The sequence below is a fragment of the Hemiscyllium ocellatum genome, chromosome 26 (assembly GCF_020745735.1).
Source record: "Hemiscyllium ocellatum isolate sHemOce1 chromosome 26, sHemOce1.pat.X.cur, whole genome shotgun sequence".
Taxonomy (NCBI): Eukaryota; Metazoa; Chordata; class Chondrichthyes; order Orectolobiformes; family Hemiscylliidae; genus Hemiscyllium; species Hemiscyllium ocellatum.
Window position 1 is genome coordinate 18,218,055 of NC_083426.1, and position 19,219 is coordinate 18,237,273.

Consider the following 19,219-nt stretch of genomic DNA (forward strand, 5'->3'; position numbering starts at 1 on the left):
CAACATATATTTTGCCTTCCCTATTAACTGCTGAACTTGGATGCTTGGATACTAGAACTCCCAAATTCCAGTATCATGTAGCTTTCTGCAGTCCTTCTCCATATAAATAATATGCAGCTCTTCTGTTCTGCCTGCCAAAGTCAATGAAACCATTTCCCAGTCTTGAGGTGAAAGAACATCTAGAGCCCAAGTACATCTGTAGAGGGCAGAAATCCTACATAACACTTACACTGTGTCGACATGTGTAGATCTGAACTGTTGAACTTGTACTGTGGTTCAGTTATTATATGCTAGAAATGGCATAGATGCAAATGCAATTAATTATCCAGAAACATGTAATGTTTCTACTTCACAGTAGCAAGGCCTTAAGCAATCACCATCCTTTTTATCCTTCATATAATAAATTATAGTGGTTGTTTGAACTCTGATATTTCTCCTGATGAGTACGAGATAAAAAAAACTTCAAAAACTTCAGTAGTATGTGTTGTTTTTTTCCAATTATGGCAGAAAACCAGAATGTTCAGTGTCATCAGACTAGTACAAAGTACTAAAAGCCCAAAAGAGTAAGGATTTGAGCAGACAGAATATAAAATGCACAAAAAAGGAAATGCTAAGCAATTTAGCTAATTTCTCAAATAGTCAAGCTACACAGAAAAAAGTAATATTTTTGACAAAATTCATTGCAATTAAATTACTATAAAATATCTTTACTGTCACTAACTCCATGGCTTGGATTCCAACATTAAATACACAAGGCTCAGAAGCTGCACCAACTTAATATAAATTGCTTGTTCACTATAGAAAAATATTAAATCTTAAAAAGCAAGCCTGATAAAAGTTATTTTCACGCCAAGTGAACTGTAACTAAATCAAACTTGGGTTTCTGCTAAACTACCATTTTCAAATTGATTCAAAATGGCTTCAGGTGCATATAACACAAAAATGCTCAACTACATATCTTTCAGTGTGACTGCAATATCTTTTTCAGAGGCTCACTGAATATGTTACCTAGTATGGTGATGAAACGTCTGAAAATGAACCTTCTAACTCATCAAGCAAACCTACATCCTGATTGAGAGGAATTTTAGCACCACAGTGGTATTAACTATGTACAAATGGCATTCATTTGAATCCAGTCAGAAGTTCCATTCAAATCGAAATAATTTTCAAAACCGCAATTGCTGTACACAGTGATAACTTTAGCAGAATGTCAAAATATCTGAGTTACATCAACACATCTTATACTCACCTCATCTTTATTTTTAGCAGTAGAATCACAATCACTATTCTCTGGTTTCCTTAAGGGCTGCCACTCCCCTCCTCTGTCAAATGTAATAACAGACTGAACAGAACCATCTAAAAAATATTAAAACATGCTGTTAAACATAAATAGGGTAAGCTTTCCTGTGAACTTGCGAGAACTAAATTAGGCTAGCGGCAAATTCCAGCAATACCAATAAATTCCAAACTGAATCAGAACCTCTGACAACAGCAAAATTCTCATTTGTATAAACTCAATGGCATTTTCTGGCTCTTGACCAACCACACAACAAATCTGAAATGCTTACTTTAGCCAATGAGCCACAATTTGTTAAATCACAGAAGAAACGAAAGTAGTTCAGACCAGTGTGCATACATGTGCTGGTGGTGGCTAGAAGGTGACATCCATTCCTATTAAGGAACTATCCTGAAGAACCACTGTTTAGATTAATTAGATTAGATTCCCTACAGTGTGGAAACAGGCCATTCGGCCCAACATGTCCACACCCACCCTCTGAAGAGTAACCCACCCAGACCCATTTCCCTCTTACTAATGCACCTAACACTATTAGCAATTTAGCATGGCCAATTCACCTGACCTGCACATCTTTGGACTGTGGGAGGAAATCGGAGCACCCAGAGGAAACTCACGTAGACACAGGGAGAATGTGCAAACTCCACACAAACAAGTCACCCAAGGCTGGAATTGAACCTAGGACCCTGGTGCTGTGAGGCAGCAGTGCTACCGACTGAACCACCGTGTTTACAAACAATGCATATGCCCTCCAAGCATTCAAATTAAGTTCTCAACATAACTGGTAAATATAAGATTGGCCACAGAACAACACTAAGCTATTCCATACAAGCACCATATGTGCACCATATCAAAGAAATTAATCTAATCAGAAGCTAGACTTAAATATCTTCAACACAAAATGACATTTATTTGAACAGCCTTTTGCTTCTTTGCCATATGTGTAAACAAATTTCTTTGGCTATAGCTTCATACTTGTTATTCAGATGCAACATGGTTGAGCACAGTAATGGAATACCATTTTAAAAATGCAATACAGGTAATTCTCCTAAAGCCGTAGTTGCGTTCCAGCGAAACCTCTCAAAATAAAATCACCTAATGAAAATAATGGGGCCTATGGGACAAGTGGAGTTAGGGGCAGACCAGCAAAATATATCACTCACGATTGCTCAAAAATCACCCAAACGTCTAACAGAAAGTATAGCACAGCCTGAATGAAGGTTGAAATCATAGTTGCAAACAAAACAAAAGTAAATTGAACACAATACATTTTTAAAAATTTAAAAAAGCTGTTCTCTATCCAGTTACTCTCTCAGAAAGCTGTTCGTCAGCAGCTGATACCAGCGCACGCACAGGACAACATGAAGACCAGAGCTCACATTGCGCACGCACAGAACTGTGCAGAATCTTCTATGCGTGCACAGAACAGCATGGAGACCAGTACTGACATTGTGCATGTGCAAACAGCAAGAACACCAGCACATGCGCAGAACGACGCAGAGATTTCGCTGTGCACATCGGCACGCGCGCATAATGAAGCAAGCAAACCAATCCCTGAAATCACTATTGCTAACCGAGGTAAGTGTTCTCAAAAACACTGTTTCCAAATTCTTTAACAACATTATAGCCAAATCGTGCTGCCAAAATGTGTGTTATCCCAGAACTACCTGTTCTGATAAATACCAAAAATATAATTTACTGTTTTCAATTCCACAAATTCTAAATATTAATCAAAATGTTTTTCTAAAACAGATACAACTTTAAGAAATTCAAACTTGTATACTTACCTTCAGCAAGTATACTGGTAACATATACTCCACGCAATGAAGTGACATTTGTAAAATCTGTCTCGCCTCCTGTTGTCGTGTACAAATGTCTAGAGAGAGATTTGGAATATACTATTCCCCGATCATCTGAAACATAAATTGTTCCGAAGCCAGTATCTATTTGAGGTTGGGTGGGGGGGGGGGGGTGGATGTTGGAAAGACAAGAAAACAAACCATTTTCATTAAGTATGCCTGACAGGGGAAAAGCTATTGTAGTTTATATTTGCGAAATAAAATGATTCATCATTGCTGCAGGAATTCTAAATCAAATTCAATACACCCCAATCCAATCTCAAATCTGCAGCAAGAAGAAAAGACAACATAAAATCTTAGTTGTATGGAGATAGAAAATTCCTATTATAGAATGACCATCTATGATTCAGTATAACCATTGGGAAGGAAATCAAACATGCAAAGCCTAAACTAGCAACCAACTCAGAATGCCAAAAATGTGATAATATGCCCACTCCCTATTGTTATCCTTCACTTTAATCAACACAGAACGTTTTTTTTAAACTGTAATTTCTTCCTCATGTGGTTCTGTTGTGAATATTCTACAGGTTTTTACATTTTTGTTCAAAGTTCTAAAAGCCATGCGACCTGACACAATAAAAACACTCTTATCCATCAGCCAATTATGCGATTCAAGATATCAATGAAGATTTAGCATTGCTCTTCTGGAAGATTATTGCAATGATGTTAAAACAACTTGCAATTATATAGCACTAACAACGCACAAGTGTGTCTCAAGGCACATTACACCGAAATAGATAATGGAGCTATAAGGAGATGAAAGTTTTAAATGAGATGAAAGTGATTCAGACCAAACTTGAATGATCAATGTGCAGGATAGGAGGTAGGATGATATTTGGATGGATAACAGAAACATTATCCTATATTGTGGGGGAAATGGAAGATCATTCAGACAATAAAGTCAGGAGATGTCAAAAATTTAAAGTTTCAATGAAAATACAATTTCCCTTTCAGAAAATCATGTTAGCTCTGCCTGATTATCCAAGAAATTTTCTTACTGGTTGGAACGCAGTCACACAAAAGTGTAAAGAGGATAGAAACTCAAAATCTCAGTCCAGGGTTGAATGAGACGTGCTGATTGTCTCTGGCTCAACCAGAGACAATGGGTAGTAAGAAGTATTGAACCAGTGAATAGGGTGCAGAGGGTGAGGGCAATAACTTTAATCCTTCCAATATTTACTTGGATCCACTCAAGACTGAATGGGATACAAGCAACCTGACCACACAATGACAATCCAATAATGGCAGCTGAGCACTGTCAGTACGCAAGTGGAAGTAAATTCATGTTTGCAGATAATGTCACCAAGAGAGATCATGTTAACAAGGAAAACAAGACAGCCAAAAGTTTAATAAGTTTTAAATACTCCAAATTAAATCCACAAATAAAATAAAAAGGTTACAAGGGATGCCAAATTTGATCCCACGTTGTATTACACATTAACAAAATAAATAATGGGTTATAACAAATCCATGTAAAACAAGTAATCTCAAATTTGAAAGTACGTTTTAACTCTATTACTTTTAAAATGAACATCCAGTTTTAAAACCTACCACCAGGGTCATCAACATGCATGAATACCATGTCATCATTTGCAGCCAGAATGGAGTAGAACTGTTCAGTGCTGACATGAGGCAACTGTACCATATTCCAGGTGTCACCCATATCCAAGGACACATGGAGTGCTCTTAAACTGATCTATAAAACAAAAAAGAAATAACCATTTTCTGATCTCCAATGTTGAGAAAAATTTAAGGATAAGGTTTTTTTTAAATAATATATGTACGTTAAGGAAGCATCACAACTGGACTTCTTAAAAAAAAACTCTTAGTTATCCAATCTGAAAGATAAACAATCAAGGTACACTCATTCTCTCCAGAGGAGCTTCGGCTTTGCAAGTAAAATTCCTAAATGCCTGCAAAGTGCCAAATTATCCACATAACACATTGCTTAATCTACTTCAATAAGATGCAATGTAATTTTGCTATCAGAAATATTAGTTAATAGACATTCGTCCAGATCTACCATTTTTATTTGTTGGAGACCAGATGCATTTCCAAGTAACATCTTGGGACCCTACATAAGTCCTGACTTGTTGCTCTTTGTGAGAACTGCCCAGGAAGTCTGAACCTCCCTTGTTCTCCAGGACCGTGTGTCAAAAATTCCAGCTAGAGTCAGATACATGAGACAGTGGATGCACCTTTGCTCGCTGAGCTGGAAAGTTTGTTTTCAGACGTTTCGTCACCATATTTGGTAATCACCACAGGAAATAATGTCACCAACCCAAGGAAACCTAAACACAAATAAAAAGCGGGTCACTAACACCAGTGCTTCACTGGAGGCTCACTGATATTACCTAGTATGGTGACGAAATGTCTGAAAACAATCCTTCCAGCTCAGCGAGCAAACAGAATCTACAAATCTTCTCAAAACTCGCTAACATGAGACAGTTACACTATACTGGAAAATCTCCTAGACATGTTAGATTATGTTAGTCTAACACGTGCATTACTGATCCTCATAATTACTCACACTGACCCTCCCTCCCCCAATTACATTCATTCCAACTTAACTGAACCCCCAAACCACCTAAATACCCCTCCTGATGACATACTCACTCTTCTCAGCCCACCAATCCCACCCATCACCCTACCAATTTATCCAGTTTACTTATTCATTAAGCAATTCCTAATATTCACACTGGACTTTTAAATTTACCTTGTGGCAGCGAGGGCCATAAAAAGGGATACATCCAGCCTATCCCTGACACTGCAACACTATGAAGAAGCTCTTTTAGAAGCACAGTAGTCTGTATTTATGGTGAAGCTAGGTTCAGAAGACAACAAAAAAAAACTGCAGAGCAGCATGTGGGCAAACATATGCTCAGGACGAACTCTACTTTGTAGAATGCTGCTGGCTGACTAAGCATTTAACCAAAGGCATAAACAACAGTTTAATGTGGCTTTGCATCATACTATAAATATACAAAAGGTCTCATATAAGTAGGAAACTAATCTTGGTCTCTTTTCTGACCAGCTAATCAAGAAATACTTAAGAAGGTAGCTCTCGAAATCACGGACACATTGGTAATCATTTTTCCAATGTTTGACCGATTCAGGATCAGTTACTGTGGATTGGAGGGTGGCTAATGTTGTCCCACATTTCAAGGGAGAGAGGGAGAGAGAAAAAGGAATTATAGACTGGTTAGCCTGGCATCAGTGGTGGGAAAGATGGTGGCGTCAATTATAAAAGATGAAATTGTGACTCATTTGGATAGCAGTATGAGGATAGATCAGAGTCAGGATGGGTTTACGAAGGAGAAATTGCGCTTCACTACTCTTCTGGAATTTTTTGAGGATGTAACTATGAAGATGGACAAGGGAGAGCCAGTGAATGTAGTGTACCTGGACTTTCAGAAAGCCTTTGATAAGGTCCCACACAGGAGATTAGTGTGCAAAATTAGGGCACATAGTATTGGAGGCATGGTACTCACTTGGACTGAAAATTGGCTGACTGACAGGAAGCAAAGAGTTGTGATAAACAGGTCCCTTTCAGAATGGCAGGCAGTGACCAGTGGGGCACCACAAGGTTCAGTGCTGGGACTGCAGCTGTTTACAATATATAATGATATAAATGAAGGCATTAACAGTAATATTAGCAAATTTGCTGATGACACAAAGCTGGGAGGCGGGATGAAATGTGAGAAGGACGTTGAGAATACAGCATGACTTGGACAGGCTAGGTGAGTGGACGGATGTATGGCAGATGCAGTTTAATGTGGATAAATGCGTGGTTATCCACTTTGGTGGCAAGGACAGGAAGGCGATTACTATCTAAATGGAGTCAAGTTAGGTAAAGGTGAAGTACAATGAGATCTAGGTGTACTTGTACATCAGTCAATGAAAGCAAGCATGCATGTACATACAGCAGGCAGTGAAGAAAGCTCATGGCATGCTGACCTTCATAACAAGAGGAATTGAGTATAGGAACAAAGAGGTCCTTCTGCAGCTGTACAGGGCCCTGGTGAGACTACACCTGGAGTATTATGCACGGTTTTGGTCTCCAAATTTGAGGAAGGACATTCTAGCTATTGAGGGAGTGCAGTGTAGGTTGACGAGGTCAATTCCCAGAATATGTTGAAAGATTGGACGGACTGGGCTTGTACACACTCGAGTTTAGAAGGATGAGAGGGGATCAGATTGAGACATAAGATTATTCAAGGATTGGACACTCTGGGCCGGAGGAAGCATGTTTCCACTGATGGGTGAGTCCAGGACCAGAGCACACAGTTTAAAGATAAGGGGTAGGCCATTTAGAACAGAGTTGAGGAGAAACTTCTTCACCCAGAGAGTGGTGGATATATGGAATGCTCTGCTCCAGAAGGCAGTGGAGGTCAAGTCTCTGGAAAGAGATGGATAGAGCTCTTAAAGATAATGGAATCAAGGGTTATGGGGATAAGTCAGGATCAGGATGCTGACTGTGGATGATCAGCCATGATCCTAATGAATGGTGGTGCTGGCTCAAAGGGCCGAATGGCCTACTCCTGTACCTATTGTCTATTGTCTAAATAAGGTTCTCTTTAAAAAGCAAATATCTAAGCCAATGATTGCTTTGGTTAAATTTCTGCCCATGGATTTTTATTTATCAACAATTATCATTTGACAGTTGTTAAAGTTAATAATCAAACACACACTCAGCTACACCTTCGATTACAGACCCAAATTTTTATTGATTTCAATTCTGGCTAAAACTTAAGATCAAGAAAGTTCCTTCTTAGGAATTCCAAAAGCAGAAAGGTTTTATCCCAATGAATGATGCTACTTGATATTCACCTCCAATACATATTTTAAGACGAGGTAATTGCACAAGCAGCTTACTATCTAGAAAACATCTTGGAATCATATTAAAGCACTGATGATTTACTAGTCAAGATGACACAATGTAACTGAGCATCTGGAATTTGTGACAGGAAGCCTGACTGACTTGAAGATTAAATTCTTTATGAAAGGATCAAAAGCAATGATAATTTTAAAGTTGCATTACACTGAGGAAATTTTGCTTTGATCAGTGTTATCTTGGTATATTAAATCTTCGGTAATTCTGAAAGAGGAGTACTGGATAAATAATACGTTTACTATATCTGAATGCATACAATTAAAGTTAACTAAGTTGGTGCATATATAAACCCAAGTACATTAGTAAACAAAGAAGGTTCCGAATCTTCTTCAACACTAATTTGATTCAGAATGTAAAATACAAGATATTCTTTCAAAGAAACACTTCATGCACAAAGTAGTATGCTACTCAGTTTTCCCAGCATTGCAACTTCTTGGCCATTAGCTGTTCAATGAGTCAAATTTGGTTTTGTAGTTTGAGGGCATATATATCTCGCCTGCCTCATAAAAAATTGAGTTTTAGGTCAAAAATCTAATTTTTTTTTAAAAAATCAACAAACTGAAACTGGATCTCTCACCATGAAAGCCACATCAAGCAATCTGGCTCTTTTGAACACTTAGTACTACAGTGACAATGACATTCAGCTTGAGTGAGACATTACTTCATAACCTAGATATAAGTGTAGGATATAAAATCTGGGAAGGTTTTATTTTCCCCCCGCTAAATCTGCAATATCAGAAATTTCAAAGGTAAGGTTTCTTAAACCTAGTTTGTTTCTAGAGACCTGGATTCAATTCCTGCCTCGGACAACTGTCTGCATGGAGTTTGCACATTCTCTTCATGTCTGCGTGGGTTTCCTCTGGGTGCTCCGGTTTCCTCCCACAGTCCAAAGATGTGTAGGTCAGGTGAATTGGCCATGCTAAATTGCCTGTAGTGTCAGGTGAAGGGGTAAATGGGTCTGGGTGGGTTGCTCTTTGGAGGGTCAGTGTGGACTTGTTGGGTTGAAGGGCCTGTTTCCACACTGGAGGGAATCTAATCTAATCATATACATAGACAGAAATTGTCATGCAGATTAGAATACCATGACAATTTGATTACTTCCAATAAAATTCACAAAGCTGTCTCAAGTACTTTGAGCACCTTAAATTCAATTAAGTTGAGTGCATTAAAAATGTTATGAGTTGCTTTAACAAAGATGTAAAACGTTAGTGCACAATTAGTATGAGAAAGAATTTAAATTAATGGATATTTTTCTTCAAATGTTACCATTGGAAATAAGTTTAGAATTTTATTCCTGCAAATGGAAGGATTATAAAGTACAAAGATATACAGTAAAATAAAACAAACTAACTCAGTTATGCTCTTTAGTTTTATTTGCCATAATTTCTATCAAATTAATTGGTGATATTATTTCAAACACTGGTTCAATTTAAATTTGAGATGTTCAGAGTGGAGATGGCCTTCAAAATCTGCTCAATTACTGCCAGATCAATTCACTCCTCTCTACATCTGGCCTTCACGCAATGATTGCTTACCACTTGCAAGTCAGCAGTACTTATTTAAAAAACTCAATAGGGAGCCTCTAGAGTACTATTTCAGATTACCCATTTACAGATAAACTCATTCTAATCCTATTCAATTACTATGTACAACAGGATTTGCTGATGAGCAAACAGGTGATCTAGCAGAAATTCCCTCCACAGATAAGTCAGGTCCAAAGGAAAATTACTTTTGCGACTAACCACGTTTGACATTAGCCAACCCAATATAGACCATCTATTTCCTCTGATGGAACATTAAACTCCATTTAGGGAATCAATTATTTTTCATTATTTGTAGCAAGAAAAGTTGATAGGTTGATTAAATAACTGGGAGAGAAAAAGTACTACAATTTGGCACTTATTAAATAGACGTTCCTTGAAAAGTCATTATCAAGCTGCTTACACACTTCCTTGAAGCAATGACTTGGGAACAAACTACTTTCCACCACAGCCTTATCACAGTAGGGGGGAGAGCAGAATAAGGAAGTAGTGATCTCCAGCTGGGTCTATGAGAGAATATTTGCTTTAATGTTCAGCTCCTTATTAGAATATATATTTTAATAATCTAACTGTAAAGCAATAGATTGTTCATGTGCAGATGTTTTGAAAATTGATAAGTATCCATAAACCTTTACCTTATCAGTCATAACAGAAGCAAAGAGGAAATGTCCTCCTAATCCAAATGAATATATTTTTGATCCAATAGTTTTAAATGTTCTTCCAAAATCATCTGTCCTTTTAAGCTCCAAAAGGCCTCTTGCTGCTACAAAACAAAAATCACATTCTCATCATTTCCTATACCTATTGGAAACAGTGACCTTGAGAATAGAATAAAGGTTTTGAATTTGTCAAAACTTTAGACCCACATGCCCTGGAATAAAACATTCTAATGTTTTCAGTCCCAGTTTAACTAAGCAAATACAACTCCAACAGTTGTTTTGCTACTTATTTACCAGTTAGAAACCGAAATTACTGTACTTCTACTGAATGGGAAAGTATGTGGGATTAAAGGATATATTGTAAGAGTTCACAGTTACCATAGCTAAGCAGCAAATAAAACAATGAACACTTCTAGTCAGCATTCACATACTAAAAGAGACAATATGCTTGCCTTTAATGCTTTCCAGCATTGTTACTGGCATATTGTTAAGATCTGTATGCACCATGGAATAAAAAATTCTTGCAACTATGGGCTCAAGTGTCCTGGCAACAAGTCCATATATTAAAAAGATTACCTACTGTCCTTGTGAGTGGCACTCGTGCATAGAAGTACCAGACCGTTGTACATGTAACAGATGCATCAAAATTCAACACAGCAAGTACCATTTCTTTTCCCCACTGTTATGCACGGATATTTTATTAAATAAAAGCAAATGCAAGCATCAATTGTTTAACAAATTTGACTTTTACATTACCAACTGTAGATAGTAACTTAATTTGTTCAGTCAGCCAAATTGAAATAAAAGTAAATGAAATGAGGACAAAGTGAGAAACTTGGTGATTACCTCATGATTACAAAGATTTAAAATGCCTCAGTGTTTTGCTGAAGGTGCTCACATGCACGCAAGCATGTGTGTAGGTCAGGATACTGTAACAGTAGTAGTGGACTCAACGGTCACTAACACTGGAAAAGGTGATATCTTGTTTAAAATCAGTGAATTAGAAGAGTTAATGTAGACTGTTCGTCAACTCAATTTCAGATTGTCATAAAATTGTGCTGTGTAAGCATGACACAGTTGATTAGATGCCATAAAAGTAGTGAACAAGAGCAAGCTAAAGCAGAAAGTTCATTCAAAGTGAGAGATAAGCCTCTTTCTCAGGAGAGATAAGAAATTTCTGGAGTTAATTGATCAAACCAAGGTGGAAAACATGAGGTGTTTGTGATGACTGTCAGTGGTCAAAACGAATATTTGCTGGAGACTGCACGGTGTAAAAGTTTGAATGCACAGCTTCTTTGTAGAGAAGAGTAAAGAATCTTTTCTCTCTCAACACAATTAGTTGGCTGAGGAAGGAGCTGTTTAAGCAACAACTGGATTTTGGGACAGAGCAGGCTGATCACCTGTTCTGGTCTGATCTTCAGAAAAGTCCTTGCAAACAGATTTTCTTGTGGTTGTAAGCATTGTATGCTAAGATTTTTGCAATATTTCATGTAGCATACATTGATTACATTCCAGTTTGTTAGAACTGCTTTGTTACCCAAAGAATCATAGTATGCAGAGTAAACCTGATGGATCAGTGAATGTGTGAATAAATACTTGTGGATACCTGTAGCATATGATCTGTAGACCCTTCATCCATATATTTTTCATAGATGTGGTAAATGACATTCGTAAAACTAAATCCCTACAAATTTCTGCAGTTGCAAGAAAAATTAAGCAAAGACTTCAAATTAAATTTAAGTGATAGCAAGTATCAAAGATAAACCTTAAACAAAATGTTGTAATCAAATAACAATCCCATGTGCTCTTCCTAAAAACACTGAAATGTAAGACTTTTTTTGTTCAATAAAAAAGTACAAGCGTTGATATAACTTACTACAAGACCCATTCGGGTGGGTCGTGAAGAAAATGGTGTCATTTTGTCCCCTAAAGTAAAGCAAAAGAAGAACAATCAATGGATAGCAATGTTTGTGATCATCATATAAAATATGTTTGGATGATGGGGGTGGGGGAAGGTGGAGCGAGAAGGGTAAGAAAGAGGAACACTTTCAAAAACAACATACAAAATGATAAATTATGATTTAATATGGTCAAACATTACTAAAAACCTGTTCGCAGGCAATAAATAATGCACAAATATACTTCAGCAGTTTACTTTCCATCTCAAAAGGTGAATGCTGTTACTAAGTGGTGTCACTGATGTTATCTTTTTACCATCGTTTGAGTGAATCTGCTAAATCAGAAGAAATACTGCTGGCATCTTGAGGCCAGTATTCATCCTCAACTAATAGCAAAAGAAATTCTGTTTTCCTTTACAAGATTGGCCAAATAGCCTTGGCCTTGTTGAACACTAAATTAAGGTTAAGTTCAATTTTTAAGCAGTGTCGTAGCTCACTGCAATTATTTGGATTCAGAATAAGCATTATATGGAACTGAAAGCACTAATTCTGTTTCTCAAAGGGATTAAAGGGTACGTGAAGAAAAAAGAAAAATGGGTACTGATTGGGTCAACGATGATTACACTGAATGCTAGAGTACACTCAAAGGGCCAACCCCTGTACATATTATGTTTCTCTCTTCACTGATACTGCCAGACTGGCTAAGGTTTTCAGTACAGTCTAATCTAGGAAAAATCATACAATTGGTCATGGAAAAGGATAGACCAGATCAAAAAGTTGAAGTTCTAAATTGGAGAAAGGCCAATTTTGATGGCATTAGACAAGAACTTTTGAAAGCCGAATGGAGGCAGATGTTCGCAGGTAAAGGGACGGCTGGAAAATGGGAAGCCTTCAGAAATGAGATAACAAGAATCCAGAGAAAGTATATTCCTGTCAGGGTGAAAGGGAAGGCTGGTAGGTATAGGGAATGCTGGATGACTAAAGAAATTAAGGTTTTGGTTCAGAAAAAGAAGGAAGCATATGTCAGGCATAGACAGGATCAATCGATTGAATCCTTAGAAGAGTATAAAGGAAGTAGGAGTATACTTAAGAGGGAAATCAGGAGGGCAAAAAGGGGACATGAGATAGCTTGGCAAATACAATTAAGGAGAATCCAAAGGGTTTTTTACAAATATATTAAGGACAAAAGGGTAACTAGGGAGAGAATAGGGTCCGTCAGAGATCAGCAAGGCAGCCTCTGTGTGAAGCCACAGAAAATGGGGGAGATACTAAATGAATATTTGGCATCAGTATTTACTGAACATGATATGGAAGATATAGACTGTAGGGAAATAGATGGTGACATCTTCCAAATGTCCAGATTACAGAGGAGGAAGTGCTGGATGTCTTGAAATGGTTAAAGGTGGATAAATCCCCAGGACCTGATCGGGTGTACCCAAGAACTCTTGGGAAGCTAAAGAAGTGATTGCTGAGCCTCTTGCTGAGATATTTGTATCATCGATAGTCACAGGTGAGGTGCTGGAAGACTGGAGGTTGGCAAATGTGGTGCCACTGTTTAAGAAGGGCGGTAAAGACAAGCCAGGGAACTAGTCCGGAACTATAGTCCGGTGAGCCTGACCTCAGTGGTGGGCAAGTTGTTGGAGGGAATCCTAAGGGACAGGATGTACATGTATTTGGAAAGGCAAGGACTGATTAGGGATAGTCAACATGGCTTTGTGCACGGGAAATTATGTCTCTCAAACTTGATTGAGTTTTTTGAAGAAGTAACAAAGATGATTGATGAGGGCAGAGCAGAAGATGCAATCTATATAGACTTCAGTAAGGCGTTCGACAAGATTCCCCATGGGAGACTGATTAGCAAGGTTAGATCTCATGGAATAAAGGGAGAACTAGCCATTTGGATACAGAACTGGCTCAAAGGTAGAAGACAGAGGGTGGTGGTGGAGGGTGGTTTTTCAGACTGGAGGCCTGTGAACAGTGGAGTGCCACAAGGATCGGTGCTGGGTCCTCTACTTTTTGTCATTTACATAAATGATTTGGATGTGAGCATAAGAGGTACAGTTAGTAAGTTTTCAGATGACACCAAAATTAGAAGTGTAGTGGACAGCGAAGAGGGTTACCTCAGCTTACAACAGGATCTGGACCAGATGGGCCAATGGGCTAAGAAGTGGCAGATGGTGTTTAATTCAGATAAATGCAAGGTGTTGCATTTTTGGAAAGCAAATCTTAGCAGGACTCACACACTTAATGGTAAGGTCCTAGAGAGTGTTGCTGAACAAAGAGACCTTGGAGTGCAGGTTCATAGCTCCTTGAAAGTGGAGTCACAAGTAGATAGGATAGTGAAGGTGGTGTTTGGTATGCTTTCCTTTATTGGTCAGAGTATTGAGTCCAGGAGTTGGGAGGTCATGTACAGGACATTGGTTAGACCACTGTTGGAATATTGTGTGCAATTCTGGTCTCCTTCCTATCAGAAAGATGTTGTGGAACTTGAAAGGGTTCAGATAAGATTTACAAGGATGTTGCCAGGGTTGGAGGATTTGAGCTGTAGGGAGAAGCTAAACAGGCTGGAGCTGTTTTCACTGGAGCATCGGATGCTGAGGGGTGACCTTATAGAGGTTTACAAAATTACGAGGGGCATGGACAGGAAAAATAGACAAAGTCTTTTCCCTGGGATCAGGGAGTCCAGAACTAGAGGGCATAGATTTAGGGTGAGAGGGGAAAGCTATAAAAGAGACCTAAGGGGCAACTTTTTCACGCAGAGGGTGGTACGTGTATGGAATGAGCTGCCAGAGGATATGGCGGAGGCTGGTACAATTGCAACATTTAAAAGGCATTTGGATGGGTATATGAATAGGAAGGGTTTGGAGGGATATGGGCCGGGTGCTGGCAGGTGGGACTAGATTGGATTGGGATATTTGGTCGGCGTTGACAGGTTGGACTGAAGGGTCTGTTTCCATGTTGTACATTTCTATGACTCTATGGTCATATCAGGCACAGAATAAAAATTAATTTGTGTTGTGATCAATAGAGCAGTAAGACTAGAGAAAGAATATGCTCCTCCCATCTGAGTCATAATATATGAACACAAGTTCTCGGCTTTTCTCCTTGACCTCCACTTTAACTTGGAAGTTGAACATTTAATTAAATGCTTGCCCCCTTTCTCCACATCCTCAGCACCTGACACTTTCAATATTTTTTAACACCATTACTGATCACCGTTGTTCTTTGTAAAGTGCTTTAGAACATTAATTATACTAATGAATTAGCACACACTTGAATAAAACAAAATAAAATAAAAATATCAGTCACTTAAGTTATTATTAGTTAAGCTTTACTTACCACTTAACAAGACAGACAAAGTCATGAATATTTTGCCAAGTTTTGCCAAAATTGGAGGAAAACCACAAAACATTCTAGAATATTATAAACAACATGTCAGAAAAAAAGAAAACAGAGAAATTGCATTGAGTTAATTAATAAAACCAAGCAAAAAATATTTTATTGACATCTAGATTTTCCTATTCACACAAATCGATTTGTGCACGTTATCTGCACACATGTACCATCTTTCCTATACCAGTGACTAAATCTGACCAGTACTTAATTGACTCTAAAGTTGTGTGTGCCATTTGGTGATCATGCAAAAGAACTATGCATAAATACAAATTTAAATTTCATCTGCTCTTGTTCATATTTAGCCACCATATATTATCCAACCCCTTATGCATTAGAAGTCTGTTTAATTCATTGCAGAACTTTTGAATTAAATCAATTCAGCTGTTGGATGTTTTCCGAGTTTCTGAATTCTATTCAGTGTAAAGTTGATAAAGGAAGGGTCCCAGCATTGATCCCTATTAACCCTCAATACTTTTTCTTAGATGGATCCTTCCACCAACATTTTTTTTAAAAAGTATGCTGCTTTGTCACTTTAATCTCACTAATAGCTTCTCATGTAAAAGTTGTCAGGACCATAGCGAAATATTTAATAATACAGCATGTTGCAATGCCATTTCCACAAAAAAGGTTGAGGTTTCATTTTTACATTCACATTGTAAAGGCTGCTCCTTTGTTAGCAGATGGCTACAAAAGTAATTTCTAAGTTTACCATTGATTTACTATTTTACTGAAGACTAATTAGTTTCCAAAGTTAGTTTAAAACGAGTATAATCTACTTTTCTAATTTATCAAGACTTGGCAGATTTTATTCATTTCTTACAAATGACCATCATTGCATTAAAAAAAATGAACAAATATATCAAATTTGATGATTTGGTCACCCGTTAGCATACCTCACCAAATTAGAAAAGAATTCCTTTATAGCATTAAAGTTCAGATTCTACTTCATGCCAAGTCAGTCGTAGATTTTTATGTCTTATAGCATCCAAAAACGCTAGGTTTTGTCATGTCAATGTGTGGCACTTATATGGATGGAAATAAGAAATTAAGAATCCATCCAAAAATGCAAGCTGGATGTCTCTAACCATAGACACAGCTAAATACCATATATTTTGCAAACCATGCCAGCAAAGATGTTTCTAGAAATGTTAAGTGACAAGCCATCACCCAATGGAGAAACAAATCGTGATACAGTTTGTCCAGTCAATCAAATGGTCATACATCTACATGTAATCACATATCAAAAGTCATCGACTTCCCTAAAAACCAAAGAATTTTTATATTTTCGAAAGCAGTTGCAATGGTTACAACGTTTATTTCACAATAGAATACTGCTGACATTTTCAACTCCAACGTATTTATTTAACACGTCCTGAATAAACAAAATCATGCAGTCAATTGATACAATCAATCAATCTTTCTTAGTTGCACTTACATGTATGCTTAGTGCTAGCAGATGGTCAGAATTTTTGGAATGGTACAAGATCTGCATAACTGGATGAAAAGGAAGATTTACAGTGTCAAAGTTCCTGCCAAAATCACTTGACCTGAAGATCCTTCCACCACTGCTCTGCCCAGATACACCAGCTGTAAGGATCACCTTAAACAAAAAGGGAAAAAAAAGTTACTATTTTGAAATATAGCTAATGCTACATTTATAATGTAAATGGAGAACAAATTCCTGAAGTGGCTTGGCTGTGCACAGTACAGTTCTTTAATCTAAGAACCATAAGGTATAGGAGCTGGTTTAGGCCATTTGGCACAGCAAGTCTGGTCCACCATTTGATCATTGGCTGATATATTTCTCAAGAAACTTCTGAAGGAGATAGTGTCATATAAACTGCTTTCCCATTGAAACAATTAGTTTTTTTTAAAAAAATGAAGTCAGGTTAAGTACAATTTGTAACCATGATACAACTATTCTCAAGGTTACCGTGGAATCATGCTGGATACCTGAAGCAAACTTTCTCTTTACATTTTAATCCAAGGTCAGCACAGCTTCTTCTGCTGCTCAGGCCACTGGCAATGGCAGAAAATTCAAGTCTGCCTTCACCTCCAGCAATAGCATGCTGTGACACCATCAGCCCAGTCCGGAGTTAAAACTATGTCATTCAATACAAACTGGCCATGTCATTCATTTAGCCACTGAAAATAATAACCTGAAAGATGTCAGCCATTCAGTAAAGTAAGCATAATATGTATTTCAAGCTGATACTTAGGTTTGCAGATCACCTGATCATTTGATAAAAATTAAAAAACTGTATGGTTACAGTTTCAGATTATAATTTGCATAACAATTCAGCACTCTGCGCCTCAGATATATTATGACCCCCCCCCAAGCCATCAAGCTAAATATATTATTTATCTTTCTGGCAGGTGCCATCCTTTAACAGTCACAATGAAGTTCCAAGGCAACTAAATTTCCAATGACAAGAAAATACCAAAGCCAACTGACAGATCAACTCATTGCAAAATTGCCACATTTGGAGTTAATCTTTGATGAACAAGAGGGTGTGAAAAAGACAAAGACACTCTTCTATATAAGGATAACTATGAACAGATTGAGAGTGGGTTGTTTGAGAATTGTGGGTGCAAGCTAATTCATACCATTTTACTTCAGTTTGCTGGAACTTACAAATATTTAACATATGACTGCTATGGGAGAAAAATTATAATTCTAGGTGGGCGAGGTATGACTCAAATGTAAATTTGTCTTCTGTAGTTATCTTGTGATTAGCATGCACCACTACTAGTTCATTTCTGTACTATCTTATTGTTTTTTTTTAAATCCTTTATCTCTTTATAAGGGTCTTCCTGGATCAAGAGACAAACAAGACCTATGAAGGTCTAGGGGTACTGTACCTATAAGAGAGTTGAAAAGCTACCAAGGACTTGGAGAAGCAGAGTCCAGAACAAGGTAACAATGTAACATTTGGTCGAAACAGCTGGAGTAGCTGGGTTGCCATGAGACAAACATAAATTCAAATCCAGCCAGCTTAAATTACGCCCCAAGATACCAAACATTAAGTTTGAATTTAGTATTTTGATAATATTAAAACCAATGCAACGATCTGATGTTTTGGGGTATAAATCCAAACATTTTTGAACAATTGAGGGAGAACTGACAAAACAGATGTAGGCTGCTAGTTTAGGAGCTCTCATAAAGGTACCTCTCTGTGGAGGAAGTTTTTACAGCAGAACACAGAAATGACCTGGAGAAATAATCTGCAGAAGAAACTCGGCAAAGCTGACTGATGTTGAAACGTGATTTTTTTTTGTTGTAAATCTTAATTGGGATTTTATTTTCAAAATCAGACCAGTATTACAGAGTGGGAGGTAAAAGATAGGTTTAAGAGAAAGGAGTTGTAAACAGTTGTTAATCAATATTCGTTGTTAGCCTTACAGAATAAAGTTGTCAATTTTACATTATAGAGAATTTTGGGATAATTCTTTGCCTCTTGAATTTTAACAGATTACAGCATGAGCTGAATCTTTTCTTATTGCTGTTTTAAATTAGCAGAGGGATTTACCCAGTGTTGTAACAACCTGTGATCGAATTCTGAACTATGCCCCTGCCGAACATTGTCCTGAATCTTGTAGCTGAGAAACCTAACAGACTATATGAATATTTATTCTCTATGGGCCTCAGCAATTCAACAAAGCAAATAACCATCGTCT

At 37.6% G+C, this 19,219-nt stretch overlaps 1 protein-coding gene across 1 annotated transcript in view; it reads right to left on the reverse strand.

Annotated features, from left to right (window-relative positions):
• The window catches only part of LOC132828370 (sortilin-like), a 72,216-nt gene that overhangs the window by 23,671 nt on the left and 29,326 nt on the right, over nt 1–19,219 (reverse strand). The window contains exons 5-11 of the mRNA XM_060845410.1: nt 16,977–17,141; nt 15,485–15,558; nt 12,124–12,173; nt 10,224–10,351; nt 4,705–4,849; nt 3,082–3,237; nt 1,250–1,356 (exon numbers count right to left, since the gene is read on the reverse strand). Coding sequence (XP_060701393.1) covers nt 1,250–1,356; nt 3,082–3,237; nt 4,705–4,849; nt 10,224–10,351; nt 12,124–12,173; nt 15,485–15,558; nt 16,977–17,141 — 825 coding nt within the window. The remainder of the gene's footprint in view (nt 1–1,249; nt 1,357–3,081; nt 3,238–4,704; nt 4,850–10,223; nt 10,352–12,123; nt 12,174–15,484; nt 15,559–16,976; nt 17,142–19,219) is intronic.